General features: G+C 36.4%; 1 protein-coding gene across 3 annotated transcripts in view; it reads right to left on the bottom strand.

Annotated features, from left to right (window-relative positions):
* Window positions 1–6590: 6590 nt before the first annotated feature.
* Window positions 6591–16312, bottom strand: part of LOC108364778 (beta-glucuronidase) — a 57099-nt gene continuing 47377 nt past the window's right edge. For all 3 annotated transcript variants that reach the window (XM_017618616.1, XM_017618618.1, XM_017618617.1), the window contains exons 6-10: window positions 9211–9383; window positions 8986–9129; window positions 7847–7931; window positions 7478–7793; window positions 6591–7422 (exon numbers count right to left, since the gene is read on the bottom strand). In XM_017618616.1, the coding sequence (XP_017474105.1) occupies window positions 7220–7422; window positions 7478–7793; window positions 7847–7931; window positions 8986–9129; window positions 9211–9383 (921 nt within the window). In that variant the 3' untranslated portion in view covers window positions 6591–7219. The remainder of the gene's footprint in view (window positions 7423–7477; window positions 7794–7846; window positions 7932–8985; window positions 9130–9210; window positions 9384–16312) is intronic.

The following is a 16312-nucleotide window of genomic DNA, read 5'->3' as shown; positions in this document are numbered from 1 at the left end:
CGGCCCCACCTGACCTGTAGTTGCAACCTTTTTTGAGCTGCTGGGTATATCAGCAGCATCCTGCCGTTTTAACCTTGAAGCAGGTGCCGCACCCCGCCCGTGGGTTGAGGTGTGCCTATTTTGTTGTCTAAATTCCCTAGGCGGAGCTGACGTCGCAGCTCCAGCCGAGAAACGGTTGGAGACCGGTTTTCCCAGGCCTCCACTCCCCCCTCCTGCCTCCTACGTTACTCGTACTAGGACCAGCCCTGCCGCTAAAGCCCCCTCTACCTCCTATCACTGGCGGTCTGATCAATGTCTTGCCCGAGGCTGTAGCATCAATCGGAGCCACCCCTGTCAGTTTTTTTGGAGGGCCGTCCTCCATGGATTTTTTTGTATCTTTAGAAATTGAACTCATACTTTTGGTCCCACCAGTGTCGGACAATCAAGATCCGCCCGCACAGAGGTCCGTGTGTGCAGGTAAGGCTTGATAGAACCGGAGGTCGCCAGGTATCCGGAGCACTCCCTTCGAGACTGGGCTAGTTTTTAATCTGGGTCCCCAGCCAGGCTGAACATCAGCACGGGTCGTCTAACACCTTGTTCCAACCCAGAGTTTTTTTCACCTCCATTAGAGTGGTCCAAAAACAATAAAGTCGCAATTTTAATGCCGCCACCCCCTAGTATTGTTCCATACCGAAAACAAATATACCCATATTTTTTTATTTTGAAATCAAAAAATATTTAGGGAGTGCTCAAAGCGCTCAAAGTTTTCCATGTATTTTATATGGAGAAAAAAACAATTTTTCGTAGAAATGGTATAAAACTCTTGAAAATCAATATTTTTTGACCGGAAAACTGTGGTTCACCTCGGGAGACTTTCACTGTTAATATCCAATTGTTTATTTAACCATTTTTTAATATTAAAGATTTTTTATTGGTACCCCCTTGGCATTTTCTGAGGGTTTTGGAGGACCTATAAAATATAGTTACCATGAAAAAATGGTTAAAGAAACAATTGGGTATTATTACTGGGAATCCCCTGAAGATAAGCAAAGTTCTCCGATTGAAAAATATTGATTTTCAAGGATTTTACACCATTTCTACGAAAAGTTGTTTTTTCCCCATATAAAATACATGGCAAACTTTGAGCGCTGTGAGCACTTCCTAAATATTTTCTTATTTCAAAATAAAAAATAGGGGTATATTTGTTTTCGGTATGGAACAATCCTAGGGGGTGGCGGCATTAAAAATCCGACCTTATTTTTTCACATACAATTTTGGACCACTTTAACCTCCATAGGCCACCATCAAAACAGATTTCCATATAACTTAGCTATTGAGGAGCTTAAGCACATAGCACTGATTTCTGATCTTAGCTGGACACCATTCTGACATCGTACAGAACCTAAACTGTAGTGCCCATTACCAGTCGGCACCCTCGAGGAGGGTTCAGCCGGAGGGTTTTCGCCGACCTATTGCACCCATACTCGTACCAGTCTTTGAAGCAGTGTTACGACTTAATTGTATATCCCACAGTGCACACAATCGAAAGATCACTATATTACAAAGAAAACACTCTCGCGGCCTTCCTGGACATCGGGGGTGCTGTCAACAATGTATCTCCTGCAGCGATAATCTCATCTCTGACACNATAGCACTGATTCCTGATCTTAGCTGGACACCATTCTGACATCGTACAGACCCTAAACTGTAGTGCCCATTACCAGTCGGCACCCTCGAGGAGGGTTCAGCCGGAGGGTTTTCGCCGACCTATTGCACCCATACTCGTACCAGTCTTTGAAGCAGTGTTACGACTTAATTGTATATCCCACAGTGCACACAATCGAAAGATCACTACATTACAAAGAAAACACTCTCGCGGCCTTCCTGAACATCGGGGGTGCTGTCAACAATGTATCTCCTGCAGCGATAATCTCATCTCTGACACATCTGGGAGAAAGCAATTCACTAACCTCATTTATTGAACGAATGTTAATCGGTCGAGAAATAAGCGCAGGATTAGGTGAATCAGTAATAAAAAGGTTCCCCGTCAGGGGTACATCCCAGGGGGGTGTAATATCACCGCTCCTGTGGAACATGGCAGTAGACAGCTTCTTTGAGAACTTGAAGATATCGGCGGTTAGATAATTGCATACGCCGACGATATTGTAATAGCTATCTCGGGTAAACATCTCTCAACATTGACAGATCTGATCCAAAGATCCCTCAACAAACTATCCGTGTGGTGTAACAGGCGAGGGCTGGGAGTGAATCCTCAAAAAACAGACCTTGTGCTGTTCACTAGGAAGCACAAGATACCTGACCTCGGGAACATAACTCTAGAGGGCAACGCCCTCGCAATAAAGGAAGAGACCAAATATCTAGGTNATAGCAGTAGACAGCCTTCTTCGGGAACTTGAAGACATTGGCGGTCAGATAATTGCATACGCCGACGATATTGTAATAGCTATCTCGGGTAAACATCTCTCAACATTGACAGATCTGATCCAAAGATCCCTCAACAAACTATCGGTGTGGTGTAACAGGCGAGGGCTGGGAGTGAATCCTCAAAAAACAGACCTTGTGCTGTTCACTAGGAAGCACAAGATACCTGACCTCGGGAACATAACTCTAGAGGGCAACGCCCTCGCAATAAAGGAAGAGACCAAATATCTAGGTCTCATAGTAGATAGGAAACTAAACTGGGGGCCCAACGTTGCAGATAGAGTGCGCAAAGCAACAGCGGCACTGTATTCCTGCAGCAGGGCAATAGGGAAAAGATGGGGGATGGAACCCAAAATATTACACTGGCTATACACGGCGGTGGTTAGGCCAATTCTCTATCACGGTATAGTGGTCTGGTAGGACACCCTTGGGAAAGGGGTAAACTTAAAAAAAGTGGACAAGGTTCAAAGACTTGCGTCCACACTCATAACTGGTGCGATGGGAATAACACCACCAAGGCACTGTATGCCCTACTGAATTTTCTTCCGGTGGACCTACATGCCAAACAGGTCGCAAGTGGTGCAGCAATTCGAATGAACATTCTAAATAAGTGGTCAAATACCAGTCATGGTCACGGTAGCATACTAACGGAGTTTCCGGGTTTTCCCGGATTGGTGGACTATGCACTTCCGGAACTTGCACCCGCTACAGCGTTCGCGACCCTCCTACCCTCAAGGGAAGAGTGGAAGCATGACGGTGTAAGTAGTGGAGAGTCCATCCATATATACACAGATGGCTCAAAGCTCGAGGGAGGGGTTGGAGGAGGTTTATACTCCCATCACCTGGGAATCTCCCTCAGCTTTCGTCCCCCGCACCACTGTAGCGTTTTTCGGGCTGAACGATGGCAAACGACAGAGCCACTAAACTGATAAAGTGTGATATGATACCCCAAGTTGATATCTACATCTTCACTGACTGCCAGGCGGCAATAAAGTCCCTCACGAAGCAGTCGACAACCTCCATGGTAGCCATGAAATGCCGCGCATCTCTTAACGAGATGGCTGAGTCATTTCGTCCAAAGGTGATATGGGTTTCGGGTCACTTCGGCATAGAGGGGAACTGTAAAGCCGACGAACTGGCGCGACCTGGCACGAAACTTCCATTTGAGGATATAAACGACGAAATAGGAATAGCCTTGCAAACTTGTGAGCTACTTATCTCCAAGAGGCTTACTAAGGTAGCGAACGACAGGTGGCAGGACGAAATCACCTGCAAAACTGCCACACAATTGTGGCCGGTGCTCAGCGCCAAACGCACTGGCCTACTACTGAGTCTAAATAAGCCCAATATTGGATTATTAGTATCTGTCATAACAGGACACTGCCTAATTGGCAAGCACGCCTATCGACTTGGCCTAAGTTTACATGACTTCTGTAGAAGTTGTCAAGATGAAGAGGAGGAGGAAACGATTCTGCACCTGTTGTGGCAGTGCCCTGCTCTATCCAGACGAAGACTCTCCACTCTCGGTAGGCAGTTCTTCGACGACTTGGAGGACCTTAGATGCGTCGAAATCAGGGATCTTCTAAAATTCGTTCAAAGTTCAAATTGGTTTTAGGAGGGATTGGGAGTTGCTGACCCCACATGCGGCATCACAATGGGCTCTGAGCCTAAGTGTGTCTTATAGACGACCGCGACAACCTAACCTGACCTAAAGACCAAATAGTTTAAAAAAAAAATTAATTAGTTTATCTGCTGATACTAGGTACCTGTTCAATATGCCTTGGTAGGACTAAAAAATATATTTTAATGCGTTTCCTTTTTAAGAATTTGTCAAAATATGGAATGTTTTGTTTGCTTTAATACTTCTATTTCTTGATTGAGCGATTTTGGTCGAATCCAATAAAGCACGCCAGTCGATTTTCTTCCGTGCAAACTGACGCCGATTGAAAATGCCAAATCCAAACCAAGTCCTTCTCCACCTGGCCTTTCCATCGCGGTGCAGACATTCCTCTTCCTTTGCTACCAGTATCATGATCCCTGTTGTATATTTTAAGAACTGGAGCATTTGTGTGCCTGCGTACGACACCGCCGAGCTGCAGTACTCTCGCTCCCTTTCCTTTCGATTCGACAAAAATTACGTGCGAAAGGATGTAGTAAAGTTTTATTTTGACAGACAAAAACAGAAACATTAGGTGTGTACTCGTATTGAGAGGACAAAATTCTCCAGCAGCAAAAGTTCTGAGAAGTTAGCAGCATTCGCTCTCAAAGAGACGAAATATCAACAGAAGTACGAAAACGCAAAATTTGCAAAAACTTGCAACCTTCGAAACAGCTGATCACTTGCACAGTTGCCACTGGTGATTAATTTGGCAATTTATTTTCTGTTTGGTACATTTTCCCCCGATTTGGCATTTTATACAATTGAATAGTTTTCGATAAGAAAAACCTTTTTAAAATACAAATTAATTATATCGGAATGAATAAGTTATTTTTCTCATAATTACTTGTGATATCACATGGTGACGCATTCAAAAACAAGAGTTTCTCCTCCAAACACCCATCATTGATCCAAAAGAAATTTAATAGACATAGCTAAATATGTAGCTTTAAAATTATAAAATTCATTTCAACAATCAACCTACCAAAACCGAAAACTTCAGCAAAAAAACATGCTGCATTTAAATCTAGTTTGGTATGTTTAAAGGAAAATTATGGTACAAACGAAAAATGTCATACGGCAACTATAGTCAGCACACACTAGAGTAAACCAACTGGAGATTAATAGCAAATGAACGAAAAATAAACTCAACAAACGTTGTGCTTATTAAATTTACTCACTTTTTCGTTGTATACTAGCATTAATAATAAAATTTGCAATAAATAACTCAAAATGGCCATATTTTCTTTTGTTTATTTACAAACATGTGTTTGTGATCAGCTGATTTTCTTACTTGCAAGTTTTAGCTGGGAAAAATTTTTCCAGCAGCTCTCTTTCACATTTTGCTCTCTCAATTTCCCCTACTTCACAAGTTTTTTGGGTACGAGAACGCAAAACCAGTAAAAGTTTTCTAAAACTTAAGATAGTTGGGCGTACGAGTACACTCCTATTAAAACATGCAAATTCGCAACTTTCTAATCAGACTTTTTTTTTTTAAATTTTGAAAATGAAGTTTGTGCTGCCCATTAAATTTTAGTTGATTTTTGATAATGTTTTTACTGATTGTTTCTTCCATACAAACTATGTTCGACAATTCTTTTTATATGGAAGACACTGTCAGCAAAAAGAAAAATGCTAAAAATCAACGAAATTTTCTGGCAATTTCAGACCTGTACTTTATTAATTGGTTCAAAAGCTACATTATCAAACATTTTCTTAAGGATCTGATCAGAAATTATNTGTGTTTGTGATCAGCTGATTTTCTTACTTGCAAGTTTTAGCTGGGAAAAATTTTTCCAGCAGCTCTCTTTCACATTTTGCTCTCTCAATTTCCCCTACTTCACAAGTTTTTTGGGTACGAGAACGCAAAACCAGTAAAAGTTTTCTAAAACTTAAGATAGTTGGGCGTACGAGTACACTCCTATTAAAACATGCAAATTCGCAACTTTCTAATCAGACTTTTTTTTTTTAAATTTTGAAAATGAAGTTTGTGCTGCCCATTAAATTTTAGTTGATTTTTGATAATGTTTTTACTGATTGTTTCTTCCATACAAACTATGTTCGACAATTCTTTTTATATGGAAGACACTGTCAGCAAAAAGAAAAATGCTAAAAATCAACGAAATTTTCTGGCAATTTCAGACCTGTACTTTATTAATTGGTTCAAAAGCTACATTATCAAACATTTTCTTAAGGATCTGATCAGAAATTATGATCTGATGAAAAAAATCTGAGCCAATAATTTTGTACTCTGTGCACGACATTTTGAACGTATTTAGGTACATATTAATTAATCAACCCTTTGCACTTACCGATTGCTTTTGCATAATTAAGTTAAAAAAATATGTAAATTCCAGGCTGCCTGTTTGCTGTTTTTTCATGGCAGAAATGCACTTGGAGGTAAGTACGTCCGAGTTCCCTCTGTGTGCTTCTTCATTTAAGAGGACTAGAGACTTACCTTATAAGATCAGGCTATGGCTTATGTGTTAGAAAATTATATGGTATTGGAAAATATTGCTATAATAACTTGGTTTTATTCATCACTTTATACAACTTCATTATAACTTTACTCTCATATAATTATACAGTAATACTTAAATAAATGGATTCATTATAAGGCAAGGCATTTGTGAATAATTTACAATTACATACACATACACATACACATATTTAATTATTTTATAAATATTTATTTCTACTGTTGGCCATTTATTATTTTGTATGTATGCATATGAACTATGCAATTATCAGTTAAGTCTTATTGCGCTTTAAGATGTATGTACTATACATACATTTTTAACGTATAAAATTTAGAACTTGAGTCCAATAGAAATATTTTAACTGGTCGTTTTTGGATGTATGTACATAAATATGCCCATACTATGTAATACTCGTAACAATGCATATCAATAAGTCATATACACGCTGAATATTTTATTCATAGTCTAATATTAAGTATAGAGGTTAATACCTGTGTATAAAAATATTTTTAATACAAAATAATTCGTCTATCTATTGTAACGTACCAAAAATCAGCCAGTCAAAAGACAAAAAGTAAAATGCTTAATTGAACTTGAAATTGGAAATGCTAACAATTTCATTAGGATCTAAATACATATACTCAGGCATTTAAGAAATGTTCTATAAATCAGAACCTTCCCGCTTACCACGAGACATGGTTGAAGTTGCATCAGTTATGTACAGGAATAGATCCTCAGGAATATGGCAACGATCCAGTTCACGACCAAGGGCAAAATACCGTTTTCTGAGCAGATGTGCAGTGGCTTTTGGCTGACGATTGCGTGTGAAAACCCCTTTTTTATTTCCGCCTACGCGAGTTATTGCTAATGAGAAAAGATAAATTTTATTAAAAATAAAATGGCTCAATATGCAACGTACATTGTGCTGTCTTGAAGTCCGCGAAATTCCAAACGAATTCGCCAATGAACCATTGTTTTTTTCGAAGAATGTCAAAGGCTTTAAAATGTTTAGAGAATAACTCGTTTTGGTATTCTTCTGACCAAATGTAGGCAGGAAGCAAATGTAATCCTTCGATGGTGTCGGCACCATATTCTCCAATCATGACTGGCTTGTTGTGTTTTTTGTTCCAAGCAATAGCTTCTTCAACAACGTTTGTGGTGATCATGTCCAATTTTCCGGGATTGCTATACCATCCGTTATAGCGGTTGAAACATATTACATCTAAATGCTTAGCCTGTAGGGCATATTTTCTTAAAAAAAGGCGAACTTTCGATATGAGATACTTACGGCTCTATCGCTGCCCGAGGGAACTGCAATGGCAGCTGTTACAGGTCTTGTGCTATCAAGTGACCGAGTGAAATTAGCCACAAACCTAGTGAATACAAATATATGGACATGTACATGTACTTACATACCGTCGCCTCAGAAAACGGATGACGAATGTGCAAAATCACGATTTTGGGATTTTGATGCAGATTTACTAAGTTGGGCATGCTCTTTCGATTTCTGCAATCCATTTTTTTATATCTCCATTAGTTTTTGAGATATTTCGTGCGCATTTTGTCGTATGTTACATAATATTAATGATTGGGTATGCCTTTTGTTGTATGTGCTGAAAATGCGTCACATACGACAAATTCCCATACAAACGTACCTTTTTTTTAATCATAAAACGTTTGTCGTATGTGGCACATACGACAAATTCCCATACAAATGTAATCTTTTTTTAATCATAAAACATTTGTCGTATGTATCGCAAAACTTTGAACTTACGACAATTGGATGGTCCTCTACTATAACGATACAATTAAAATTGAAAATTAAACTAAGTAACTAATTTTAAAATTTTAAATTTTTAAATTTTAGCTTGCACTGAGTCTCCAATGAAATGAAAGAGATAAAAATGTACAAAAGACTGAATTTAAGTATTGTTTTTTGTTTTTATATAAAGAAAACGTATGTTCGTAACATATTTACAGCATAAGAGATGTACAGATTTTTTTTATTAAATACATGATTATGTTTTTGTTATGTTTTTTCTAATAAGTAATCATTATTTAATAAATATGTCTGTTTTTTTCATCAAATTATACCATCGTCGTTGAAATAGATACTTTACTATTGTCGTATGTTCTGTGGACAAAACAAAGTGGTGAGTAAACGCTACTTACGACAAATGTATACGGAATGAAAAGTAAATTTTCTCATTAACGTTAAGAGATATTAAATGTAAAAATATGGGAAATCAAAACTAATAACACCAACTACGTCTCCTTCAAAAGTTACAAAAATCTACCGTACAGTTTCGGATTAATTCGACCTTAAACTTCAAAGTCAATTTTCTCAAAACCGTGTTTTGTAACATTCGACATCCGTTTTCTGAGACGACGATACATAACATAAATAAAGAGCTAATTAAATCTTACTGAAAGTGGGAATCCGCTTGGAATGGACTAGTACGAGGTTCATTGGCTATGGACCACATTATCACACTTGGATGATTCCGATCACGATGTATGAGTTGCTCCATGGCAGACTTATGCTTGTCCAATAACGCCTGGTTATAGTTGCTATATTATGGCATAAGGCATAACACTTTTGTATAAAATCAAGCATCTACTATAAGAATCAGTTTATTTTAAAATACGTACTCGGTATCCACACTAGGACATTCGTCGATTATCATAATGCCATTTTCGTCAGCAAATTGCATAGACTCTTCAGAGTACGGATAGTGCGACGTTCGATAAGCATTTGCACCAATCCATTTTAATAAGTTCATATCGCGCGTTAGAAGCGCAAAATCTAGTCCTTTTCCACGTATCTGTTGATAAGAAAAATTTGTTTGGTATGTATTACGGAGTAGTTGTACATATGCATATGTATTGTAAAGAATTTCTACTATCCAGCCACTACTATCCGAAAACCGATCCGAAAAAGGACAAAAAAGTGGATGGAATGCGGATTTTTGTCCGTTTACTGATTCCATTTTCGGATACTTTGACGATCCGTTTTCCCACTAAAGTGTGCGGCAGAAACGTATGTAAAGAAAGGTATCGAAAATAGTTGTGAAACGGATACGTTTTCAGCTGTTTTTTCTGAAATTTGTCTGCTTGAATTTTTCATCAATACGCTTTCCTTCTGCACTTCACAGATACTTTTTCATGGTTCATAAGAAATAAAATAAAATTAGGAAGCGCCTGACGGAAATCGAACACGGCACACTCCACTGCACGCTCAGCCACTGCCGACTACGCATGCATGCTTTCAAATGTTTAGCTTGAGCAAATAAAATGTAATTATTGCTTTCAAATGGCATCACTGAGTGAGTGAGAATGTGAGAATTCACCTTCGGGCCAGAGGTATTTTAGTGCGATTCATGAAACGTCGCAAATTGGCATTTTTGGCGAAGTGTCAATGTTGCGAAACTAAATTGTATGAAAGACCTATCGCAGCTCCGGGTTGGAAATATACATATTTTTTTCCAAACTGCCGCCCATAAGTAAAAAGGAAAGTTTTTACAATTATATTTCGAAGCAGCCTTACCTGGTATACTGTTTTTTGAAGTACTAGAAGACAAAAAACATGTGTTTCGCGATTTCGACTTCGCAATAATTAAGAGTGTTCGCTATGTAACTCCCAGTAATAAAGTTCAGAGAATAAGGTGTCTTACTCTCCCAAAGAGAGAAACTTACTAAGTTTTGCGCGAACAGGAATTAGCAAAAATTTGCAAGCTTCACTGCCAGCTGACGTCCACGGTTGCATTTCAGGTGGAATACAAAATAGGACCTACGTATATTTCTTCTTATTCTGACTTTCTTCAACATACGCTTCAATTTCTTTGTGGAAGTCACTGTCGGATTTGCTGTATCGACAGTGGTGTCGACTGCGTTCCGATTACGAATTCAGCTTATTCAGCCAAGTACCTTTCAAATGTTTGGAATTAATTTAATTAATTGAATAAACGAATATTTACATACTTCTTTCATTAGTAAATCGCAACAAGATTGTTCATTTTTAAATTTAACGAACTTTTTGATTCAAATTGATGTTGACAAAAATGCAACCGTGTGCCACAATCCTGCTTGCAAATTCTTACTGGCAAAAATTTTCCCAGCACGGATTTGCAACTTCCACCCTAAATTAAATGTCAAAATTGTGCTCTCTCCTTGCAAGTTTTACTGGGTTTTTGGCAAAACGAACACGATTTGGTAACAATTGGTACCAACTTGTACAAATTTTTTGCATAACGAACACTCCTATTGCCATAATATGGCAGTGTCGCAAGAAAGTTTTCATTCAAAAGTTATCAGCTGTGTCGCAAGGCGGCAAATTTTGCAACAAATATGACATTTGCAACAACTTTGCGTATAAATCCCGCTATTAAAATTTAACTCGGTGAATAAGATAGATATGCTAGTCCGCTTAGAAAAATAGACTCAACATGTTTCCGTTTTGTGCATTAACTAGATTATTCATTAAAGATTCTGCGGAAGATTTACTAGTGGTCTGAAACTTTAATAGTCGACACTATCGATAGCATGTGATAGTTTTTTAGAAACCATCCATAAATATCGATAATTTTCGATGGGGTTTTTAACTTACAATTTGGCTTTATATTGAGCCTGGCATATATGTTTAGAAAATATTTCTTGCAGAATCAGTAAATCGCAAGCTTATTGTGGAAGTTTGCTAGGTCTTTTTTTAAACTTTACAGAATTTTTCAAAACTTTTATTAAAATATTTTGCATAATTAAAGCAAAGCGAATCAGAAGAACTCGTTACTTATTAAAATAATTCGATTTTTTTAGAGCTATTTACTTCATTCAATATAAGTTATTTTATTTTATTCAATGTCAGATATTTACCTTTTGCAGTTATCTTCACGAAACTATACATATTTTCCACTTATCAAAACACCGGCTTAAACAGGAAAGTATTGGTAAATGTACGGTGTCGAAATATCTTTTATTAAAAGGGCATTTATCAAGTGCGTATGCAAAGTGACAATAAGCAACAAATCAATAATGTAAGAAAAACCTAAACTATCAAAAACTATCGATGGTGCTACGATAGTCAGAAACCATCGATAGTGTCGATAGTTTCAGACCACTAAGATTTACGGGCTTTTCCACGTTGGTGAAGGTTAATACCACAGACGATGGAACGATGAGCTGTACCTACAGCCTTTACAACGATACAGACATATGTATACAGTGCTCTTGAAACAGCGGCAGGCGTTATTAAAATGGATGGAAGAAATTTCAATGAGGAATTAACCCATATGATCTCCAGATTCCAGATCTTCAAACCCCGAAATCGTACCTAATCCTATTTTCAAGATATATGTATATACATACATATGTATGTGTATTTGGACAATGCGAACCTTTAGGTACTTACATACGAACCATTTTTAGCGTAAGCCAGGACCAATCACGTGAACGTAGTGGTAACTTGGCTCCTTTAGTCTTTTTTTGTATTTCGATTTTCTGTTTTTTATGTTTTTATAACCTATATATATATAAATTGAAATTTTAAAATTTAACAAAAAAAATATATATAAAAAAATTATGTAAAAAAAATAAAAAAACAGAAATTTAAAACACAAAAAAAAAGATCAAAGGAGCTAAGTTAACACTACGTCGACGTCGTTAGTCCTGGGTTAAAATTGGTTCGTATGTATGCACCTAAAGGTTCGCATTGTACATACATATACACACAAACACATATGTATGTACAGTATCGGTCATATCTATAGCACGCCATTTCAAAGTGATATTGTGTGCCACTTATGTTTATTTATTAATTTTTTAGAATTTTCAATTAAAATATAGTTCATTCTCAGACAAACCCGATACAAACCCAAGCTTAATAATTTGTAGAAAGCTGCAAAAAAGTGCTACAAATTTTCACATAAATTTCAAACTTTTTTCTCGGAAGTGTTAGAATTTTTTTGAGTACACAGTTTTTTAGCTCCTGCAGTTTTAGTCTGATAATGTGTTACCGTTTATTTTTTAGAATTTTTTTTGTCGCGTTGGCTTCCATATAATAAATAAACTGAATATATTTGTATATGGAAGAAATCCGCAACACCTTTGGCGAAAAAAATTCTAAAAAATCAACAGTAACGTCTAGCCACTTGAAACTTGCACATTATCAGACTAAAATTGAAGGGTCTAAAAAACTGTGTACTCAAAAAAATTCTAACACTTCCGAGAAAAAAGTTTGAAATTTATGTGAAAATTTGTAGCACTTTTTTGCAGCTTTCTACAAATTATTAAGCTTGGGTTTGTATCGGGTTTGTCTGAGAATGAACTATATTTTAATTGAAAATTCTAAAAAAATTAATAAATAAACATAAGTGGCACACAATATCACTTTGAAATGGCGTGCTATTGATATGACCGATACTGTATATATGCACATTAGACTGCATTATCACAAAAAGTTGCGGTTTTTCCGCCGGGATTTCAAAATTTATTATATTTTAAGACGTCCACCAAAATATTTCGGAAAAATATTAAGATTTAAGTGGGCTCGACCGATTTGAAAATACCTCCAAAAATGGAGTTTTTATGAATAAAAATTGTTTCTTAAAGAACTTTTTGAAAAAAGTCCCTTCAGATGACAAAACAGATTGGGCTTAAAAGATCTGCATACAAATTTTTAAAAATCTTTACAACGGAATCGTAATAATGATGCTGTGTTTTTACTTTTTTCAAAGATTGATTTACGAAAAACTTAAATAATATTAAACTGATTTAGACTTATGGAATCCCGGTGGAAAGGTATTTATGTGCAAAAAAAGTAATTCGTGTCCCAATTTTATTTATATATTTTTTTCAAATACCAACACATCGTAATTCAACTTTGAATGATGTTCTTTCATCCTACCTTTCTCTTTAATCATTTGAATGAGCTTATTAGCAAAGAAACAAAAAGGGTAAGAAAATACCTTTCCAATGATACTCACATGTCTAAATCGGAAGAGGTTAGGTTCAGTTATTCAAGTTTTTCTTTTACCAATCTTTGAAAAATGTTAAAAAACAGCATCACAAATCTCATTATTACGATTCCATTCAATTTTTATTTTATTTTATTTTTTTAATATTTTAGGTAAAATTTTCAGCGGATTGTTTTTCAAAAAGCATCTTTAAGAAGCTATTTTTATTCATAAAAAACTCCATTTTTGGAGGTATTTTCAAATCGGTCCAGCTCGCTTAAATCTTAACATTTTTCCGAAATGGAAATGTTGGATGTCTTAAAATATAATAGATTTTATAATTCCAATGGAAAAACAGTTCCGATTTTTTTTGTATGGGGAGTTATGCAGTCTAATATATATACATATATCTTGATGATTTCGGAATTTGAAGATTTGGAATCTGGAGATCATATGGGATAATTTTATATTGGGATTTCTTCCATCCATTTTAATAACCCCTTCCGCTGTTTCAAGAGCACTGTGTGTACATACCAGGGTTGTTGCGAATATTCGCATTCGCATTCGCAACCGAGGAGCTTCCGTATTAATTTTAACATTCGCATTCGCTTTCGCATTCGCAATAATCAATGCGGAGCTTTTGTGAATGCGAATGTTGTGCAAGTGCACCGATAAAACGTATATATGGCAAACAATATGACAAATTGTAGCCAATATTTTTGCCTGTGGTCGGGGGACTATTTGTGTAACAAAACTGGTCAAATGTCATATTTATACACTTTGATAAAGATGTTTTTAAACATATTATTTCTTAAGCTATATAACCGAGCTATCAACGGGCAGTCATACAAGTTCCCACTTCTACTTGGCCTTTGATGTACGTCGAAGAAGACATAGTACTTTAATAATATTTTTTTCTATTCTTTAAATACCTTCATTGGTTTCTTTCTTTAATATGATTTTTTTGGACTAATCTTAAAAAATCTACAAGACACAAAAGAACAAAGAGTACAATGTAATTCTTAAGCAAATTTTCGTGATTTACTTTTGATTTTACATACATATATTCGATTCAATAATTTCAAATGGGGCTCTTTGGGGAATTTATTTTTAGCAAAAATTTAAAAAACAGTACCTAATTTTGTTAACTTGTCGGGCAATATTTTTTTCATATAAAATTGTCCCTTCTTTGCTATTTAAAGTCAAAGGATAACCTCCTTCAATAGGGATTTCCAGCAGAAATGATCAACGTCTGGCTATAAAGAGAATAGATGCTCAAAAAATTAAAAAGCTATAGGTCTGACCTTTAATTAGATAAGAATTACGTAACTTTCTGAGATTAAAATGCTTATAAAAAAACACGACTTTAAAAATAGAATTTCGTTCAAAATTTTCATTCCTGGAAAATAATAATGTATTTTCCATATCCACCTATTTAGCTCGCTAAGCCCACTGTTTTCAACCCAGTCGCAGAAGAAAGTATTAAAAATGAATTACGAAAACTAAAACGAAAAACGCTGATGAAGTTCTGTAACTTCACCCCGAAACCCCAAATTCTGAAACAGCCAAAGGAATGAGAATGAAGAATTCTTTTTAAAAAGCTTTAGAAAAACCTGTCATATCTGTTTTGGCTTGTAAGCGCTGTTTAAACAACGATCTCGCCATTATGTCAGATTCTAATTGTTTCTTAAAAATACTTGACATCCGCATTCGCATCCGCATCCGCATCCGCAGCAGTTTAATATTCGCATCCGCGGATGTCTAAAATTTCACATTCGCAAAATCCCTAGTACATACCCTCAACAAATGTGTGCCTTATATAGAGCTTATTTCATATGATGGTAATTAGGGCCCGGATTTTTATGCGCTAAAAAATCGTAACTACATATGCACATATAATAGCTCTGATCCAATACTTTTCGTGAAAAATCCTGTAAAACTGTCAAACAGCAAAATTACTCTCTGAAGTGAGAGTAAAAAGTGAGTAACAACCAAAATTACGGGAACAAAAAAACCAATTTTCCTGTAAAAACGTCAACCAGTGATTGCTTGACACTTTTCATGATTTTACCAGAAGAAAAAGTTCGGGTAAAATCTTGCAACTTCATTCTCTACACAACTCTCCAAAAGTCGCTCTCATTTACAGGATTTTGGAGGATTTTGGAGTACTGGAACATTTTTCCTGCACCTTCCTGCAAGTTCGTGTAAAATCCTGTAAGTTCATGGAGTACTGGATCAGAGCTAATGTGCACTAAAAAATCAAAAATACGTCATTTAAAGCCGTTCGTAACCGTTCGGTTAAATGTTGGTTAGTCAATAGGTACGTTCGTTCAAAATCTCCAATAAAAAATGTCCAACGGCAAAATTCCGGCGAAATGTCATCTGTTCTCTCACAAGACAAATATATCCAAAACAGTACGCTAACAGAAAATTTGCAGAAACTTGCAAGAAATTGTGTTTACATTCAAAAGTATAAAATTGACAACGGAAGAAAACCAATCCGATGTCTTATCCTGACACAGTTCAATGACTAAATGAGTTATTACTCGCCTCTTACAAGTTTTATTAGTCGCATTTTACTCTTTTATTTTCCAAACCATCAAATACAATTTGGGGATTTGCGTAAATTCCAACCCGTTTCTGTTTTCTTGTTGGCAAATTGCTGTTGGCAAAAATTTTTCGAGCAGAAACCAACAGCTTCCCCTCAAAATGAAATGACACTTTGGTCTCTCAATTTCCCCTACATTGCAAGTCTTTTGCGTACGCGATCGCAAAAAACTGATAGTCTTTGATAACTTTCAATATTT

This window comes from Rhagoletis zephyria, unplaced genomic scaffold (genome assembly GCF_001687245.7).
Source record: "Rhagoletis zephyria isolate East Lansing unplaced genomic scaffold, Rhagoletis_zephyria_1.1 Rzeph_scaffold_01669, whole genome shotgun sequence".
NCBI classification, from domain to species: Eukaryota; Metazoa; Arthropoda; class Insecta; order Diptera; family Tephritidae; genus Rhagoletis; species Rhagoletis zephyria.
This window is presented reverse-complemented; position numbering and strand designations above follow the sequence as displayed.